General features: G+C 53.7%; 1 protein-coding gene across 4 annotated transcripts in view; it reads right to left on the reverse strand.

Annotated features, from left to right (window-relative positions):
* ARHGEF7 (Rho guanine nucleotide exchange factor 7) overlaps positions 1 to 5,528 on the reverse strand; it is a 125,309-nt gene extending 119,781 nt beyond the window's left edge. For 2 of the 4 annotated variants that reach the window (XM_061171052.1, XM_061171054.1), the window contains exon 1: positions 5,224 to 5,527. In XM_061171052.1, coding sequence (XP_061027035.1) covers positions 5,224 to 5,388 — 165 coding nt within the window. In that variant the 5' untranslated portion in view covers positions 5,389 to 5,527. Of the gene's footprint in view, positions 1 to 5,223 lie in introns of all 4 variants that reach the window. The other 2 variants (XM_061171056.1, XM_061171051.1) reach the window with 2 other exon arrangements.
* Positions 5,529 to 6,000: the final 472 nt, after the last annotated feature.

Here is a 6,000-nt window from a genome sequence, read left to right on the forward strand (position 1 = left end):
CCCTTCCCCCAGCGCCCTGCAAGCCCAAGTCACCCTGGGCGCGTGCGTGCGGGGGTGTGTATGTGTGCGTGCGTGTGTGTGTGTGCGTGCGGGGGTGTGTGTGTGCGCGTGCATACGGGGGTGTGTGTGTGCGGGGGGGTGCGCGCGTGCGGGGGGGGGTGTGCGTGCGGGGGTGTGTGTGCGCGTGCGTGTGGGGGGGGTGTATGTGTGCGTGTGGGGGGGGTGTGTGCGTGTGTGTGTACGTGTGCGTGTGTGCGTGCGTGCGGGGGGGGGGGTGTGTGCCATCGTCCACACCATAGCACTTTCAGCGTGGCTCTCGGGAGATCTCTGGAGGTAGTCCCGATTTAAATTGATTTTAGGTGGGATTATTCTGAATGAGCCCGCAAATGCAGTTACATGGGGCCTAAAACCCAAACAAGAATCATCACCCTGGTGCAGGGTCAGGATGGTACTTGAAAGTCACATGCTTCAAAGGCAGATGTTTATCATGACAAAATGAGCTATTCTGAAACTTTAAGCAGTTTCATTAGAAGCAACTTAATACAGCCAATAATTCAGTTTGCAAACTTTAAAGAAGCATCCTTAAAAACACAGGAGGTCACGCGTTCTATAACTTTTCCCCCTGCGGGCTTCCCCCGCGCTGCTGAGCAGGTATTTACGGCAGCTACAGGGCCGGGCGCCGCCTTCCACACCGGCTGGTCCTGAGTGAGGCCTCACACACCACACTGCCATTGCTGACCACGTCCTTCTCAGGGCAGAAGGGCCTAGAAAAGGCAAACCGCTCTCAGCGGGCGCTCAGAACTGCTGTCCGACGGCCACTGGGACTTCTCTTCCACCCCACCCCGCCCAGCCCCAGAATCCTAGGACGGAGCAGGACGCAAGTCAGGAATCAATTAGGAAAAAGCAGTTTCTCCTTCCCGTGCTGCCTCAGAATTCACTGATTTTCTGCAAGCCTGCGGAAGAGCAGCGAGGACTGCCAGATCACAGTTTGGGGAAATACAAACCATATTCTAATCCCCGTGTCAGAAAAATCAGCGGAGGCTGGGCAGCTCAGACACAGGTCCCCTCCAGCGCCGTCGTCCCTCGGCTCCTGTTCCCCTCTGCCTGGCGTCCTGACATCCTGACGTCCTGACATCCTGACTTTTGGTTTCCTTCTGCCCCACACTGCTCTTGGGGTTTTTTTTGTTTTTGTTTTTTTTGAATTTTATTTATTTTTTATACAGCAGGTTCTTCTTAGTTATCTATTTGACACATATTAGTGGATACACGTCGATCCCAATCTCCCAGTTCATCCCACCACCACCGCCCCCCTCCGACCACTTTCCCCCCTTGGTGTCCATACGTTTGTCCTCTACATCTGTCTCTATTTCTACTGCTCTTGTTTTTATAGTTATGTTTTCTCCTGGACTAAAACGCTTAAGAACTTGTTATTCAGTCTTTTTATCTCCAACAGCGCCTTGCACCCTGCAGACAGGTAAACACTTAGTAAATTGGTTTGGTTCCAACGTATCATCCGACCTGTTATGGGTTGGATTGTGACCCCTGAAATTCATATGTTCAAGCCCTAAGCCCCAGGGCTGCTGAACATGACCTTATTTGGAAACAAGGTCGTTGCCGATGTAATCAGTTGAGGTCATACTGGGAGAGGGAGGCCCTAATCCAATGACTGGTGTCCTTATAAAATGGAAGTTTGGACACAGAAGAGACCCCAGGAGACACCGTGGGAAGACTGGACTTGAGCTGCCCCAAGCCAGGAACCTCGAGAGGCCTCGGGGAGGCCGGGACAGACCCTTCCCACCCCTGCAGAGGGGGCGGCCCTGCCCACACCGCCATCCGGGACTTCGGCCCCCAGGGTGTGAGAGAATGAAGCTGCCCAGTCTGTGGTACTTTGTTACAGCAGCCCTAGGAAGCTAATACACAGCCAACAGCTTAAACCAGTCTGAACACACACGCACACCCAGGGCATCTAGCAGGGCCAGAGGGCAGCACCTGATTTGTGCATTCCACAAATACTGACAGATGGAGTGCCTCCTGGGCAGCATTTTATGGGTTATGGTGTGCTCTGTTATCCTGGGCAAAGAGAGAGAGAACCAGGTTCCTGGAGTGTTTCGTGGTGAACCAAGAAACTTCATCTGCTGCAGTTACAAGTAAAATTAAAGCAGCCTTGGGAATTCCCTGGCAGTCCAGTGGTTAGGACTCGGCTCTTTCACTGCCATGGGCCCGGGTTCAATCCCTGGTCAGGGAACTAAGATCCCGCAAGCCACATGGTGTGGCCAATAACTGACTGACTGACTGACTAAATAAATAAAGCAGCCTTTCACGACTTCCATTATTTGAATGTGTCTTCCTAATCTTATGGAAGTTTCAGAGGATGGAACATGACTGCCTCTCAATTTCACCCCCTTTGACTAAGTAGGCCAGGGATGTTTAAAGTGTTAACTCACGAGCTCAGGGCTCACAAGCCTCCCTGGAGTCTCCAGCCGTGTGTTTCTCATCACAGGAGGAATGACGGAAGCAAACAGTGTGGGCAGGTCAGCAAAACATCCTGGCCATTACTAGACAAAATCAAAGCAGCAGAGCCTCATACACGAAGATTGAGGAGACCTTGTAACGCCCATTTTTCTCTCCCTTACGGCAGAGAACATATCAGAACACAGCGTTGGCAATAACTAAATGTGTCTCTTTTCATAAGCCCCTCTTGTCCCTGGCTGACCTTCCACCTAAAGAAAAGCAGGCTGCGTTGGGGGAACCTCAACAGGACGCTTTTTAAAATGAGGAGAGCAATCTGAACTGAAATGAACTTCCCCTTCGTTCTTCGCCCTCTTCGCTGGCCCTAAAACAGAACAAACCAACAGAATGCACGAAACATACTACGACATGTCTTCTTAATAAAAGGCACATGGGAAACCCAAGCCACCTCAACACTTTTCTCCATTCTGCACTAGGCTTTCCCTGGCCGAATGGTTCGTGTTACATTTTGTGAATTTGCAAAAGTTAAGCTGCAGGCTGCTTACATCTCGTCGTTAATCAGTCTTCCGTGTGTTCATGTAGGAAACTGGGGTCAAGTTAAGAGCCTTTCAATTCCATATGAATACTCGGTGAAGTTTCCAAATGTTCCTTTTTAAGGAAAAGCGTCCTCAGACTAACGTTCCCACATTCGGGTGAAAGCCGTTCAGCGTGTGTGCTTTCTGGCAGACGTTATTCGGTGTGCACGCAAACATCAGAACGTTCACATAAATAACTCTTCTTGGGAAATGGAAAATGCTCGTGAAATTTCTAAAACCCAGGGTTTCTAGAGGTGGGGAACGGCTAACATTTTACTGCCCAAACCTACCTTCATACCACAGAGAATCGGTAGCTCTGTCTATAATTTGCTACTTTGACGTTGAACTTTCACTGTGACCGTGTCCCTCTAAACAAACCCGTTGGGGCCCAGGGGGAATCAAAGGGTAGCTACACTATAAGAAGTTTCAAATGACCACAGTTTTAGAACATGTTGGGTTGTTTCAGTTTGGCTTCTGCAAATTAAACATGTTATTCATTCCTCTCTTTGTTGTTTCCGAGATGAAAGGAACGCTACAGTTTTCTAAGAAAATCTTTCTACATTTAAAAGAAAGTGATTATTGAAGTCTGCCAGTCAATACGAATGCAGTTAATATGCCAAATAACATATGCATTGATAATGACATGTTTTTATCAAACAGCCTCTGAAGTTTCTTAAAGCTTCGCTTTTAGAAATGGAAGTCTCTTACATAAGCCTATTTTGGTAAACTTAGCATGCATTTTCAATGCCTTTCAACATCTGTCTTTTATTACCAGAGGTCCTGATATCCAGATGACAGCGAAGTATTCTGAGTGCCTGGAAAGACAGAGCCTGCTCCTTATTCCTGTCTTAAATCATAATTTTATTGTGACATCAGGTTCATTTAGAAGCAACATTTTTATTTCCTGGACAGACAGGCAGCTATTCACTCTAAGATGCAGGTCCTGTTTTCATAAATATGTTCCTAAAACTAGTAGGCGTACACAATTCATATTAAATAAAATCTTTTCTGACCTTTTAAATGTAGTGCCAGAACATGAGCAACTTAAAAGTTTAAACAGTTTACTTTTTTAAAGTCACCTAATTAACATTTTATTATTAGCAAATTGATACTGTGCGTTTCAGGCCAATACACTCCATTTAAAAAATTAAATAGTTTTTCCTAATTATGGTGCACTTTAATTTCTACATTTAACACCATTTAAGTAATTGTTGATCCTAAGATTATGTACTGGCAAAAAAAAAACTGGGATAAGATTGTAGTGTCTTTGAGATACAGGGATCCACCGTTTTAAAAAGCGCTCTCTCCGCTCGCCCCTGCTTTGTCAGCTGAGCCAGAGAAAAGCAAACTTTAATCACTCACAGAGTTGCGGTCAAGGTTCACCCTCCAGCCCCGAGGAAACCACAAGTCACGAAGAGGAGAAGCAGGGTCTGTAGGACTAGGGATTCTGTTCAAAATCAGGTATGAACCTGAAACTGAAATCTAGGACTTTAAGCCAGCCTTGAAGTATGCCACGGCTTTCCAACCCTGTGTCTGCCATCCTTTGGGCTTGGAGACGTGAGCATTCTTTCATGGGGAGAGCAGTAAATCATTTCACAACCCAGCCCTCAGCTACTGATACATGCATCCTTTAAAAATGCATAGCAATTGGTCAATTAAACAGAGGGCGAAACTCTCGTACGACACCACCAACAAAAGCTGTTCAAACAAAGCCTGGGAGGACGCTTTGCACGGCGGTTTTCTGCTCAGGTCACGGAGAGCGGCGACTCCTCCTTCGGGCGGGGCAGAGCGGAGCTCCCCGTCCCTCCCGGCCTCCCCGGGGCCGTTCCCCTTGAAGGCGGCCCGGACCCCTCCCCAGCCGGCCCCGCACACAATGGCGCCCCGAGCGGGATCCCGCCAGCGGGTCCTCGCGCCAACAGCGCGCCCCCCGCGCGGGCCGCGTTCCCGGGTCCGCGCACAAAGGAGGCGCGTGGGCTCCTCCGCGCCCCGCGCTCTCCCGGCCCGCGCGGCCACCAGGTGCCGGCGCCAGCGACCCCGCGCCCGAGCGCCTCCGCGCATCCCGGGCCGCGGCGGGGGCAAGGTGGGGCGCGGGGCCTCCCGCCGCCCGCGGCGCCCGCCGCCGGGCCTCCCACCGCCCCGGGCCTGGCCGCCGCGGGGGCGCGGGCCGGGGGGCACTCACTTTCTCGATGGTCCCGGGCAGCAGGCGCTCCAGCAGCCTGCAGAGGACCACCCCATCCTTCAGAGACGCCTGCAGGAAGCCCTCCGGGTCCGAGATGGTTTTCTTGGGCGACTCCAGCACCCCCAAGGTAATGAGCCACGTAACGGTCTGCTCGGCGGAATTCATAGCGGCGGCGCGCCCGGCCTCCCCGCGCCGCGAGCCCGTCTCGGCGCCGTTCACCTCGGAGCGGCCGCGGCCCGGCCGGCTGCGCCCACCGCCCCCTCCTCCTGCTCGCCCATGGAGAGGCCGGCGACGGCGATTGGCTCGGGCGGCGCCGCGGTCCGGCCGGCTCGCGCTCCCTCGCGTGCGTCCTGGCCGACTGTCAAGTGCCTTTTCATTAGATGCACATGAACCTGCGGCGGCCGCCCGGCGCCGCCCCCGCCGCCGCCTCCCGGCTCCCAGCCGCTGCCGCCGATGACATCACCGAGAGGAGAAGAAAGGCGCCGCGCTGGAGCGGCCCCGGGCCTCCCGGACCCCGACCCCCGGCCGCCCCGGCACCCGGCGGCCGCACACGCGCCCCCGCGCTCGGGCCCGCCGCCGTGCGCCCTCCGCGCCCCGGCCGGCTGTGCGCGCGCGTCCCCACCTGCGCCGCCGGGTGCCGGGCCCCCGCCCCAAGGGCCCGATGACCTCCAGCAGGCGACAGCCCGCCGGCCGGGAGGGCTCGCCGGGCCTCCCAACCCGCGGGCCGCGCGCGCCCTTAACCGATGGCGCCTGGCTGGGCCCAAGCGCAGCCCCCTG

The sequence above is a fragment of the Eubalaena glacialis genome, chromosome 16 (genome assembly GCF_028564815.1).
Source record: "Eubalaena glacialis isolate mEubGla1 chromosome 16, mEubGla1.1.hap2.+ XY, whole genome shotgun sequence".
In the NCBI taxonomy this organism is placed as follows: Eukaryota; Metazoa; Chordata; class Mammalia; order Artiodactyla; family Balaenidae; genus Eubalaena; species Eubalaena glacialis.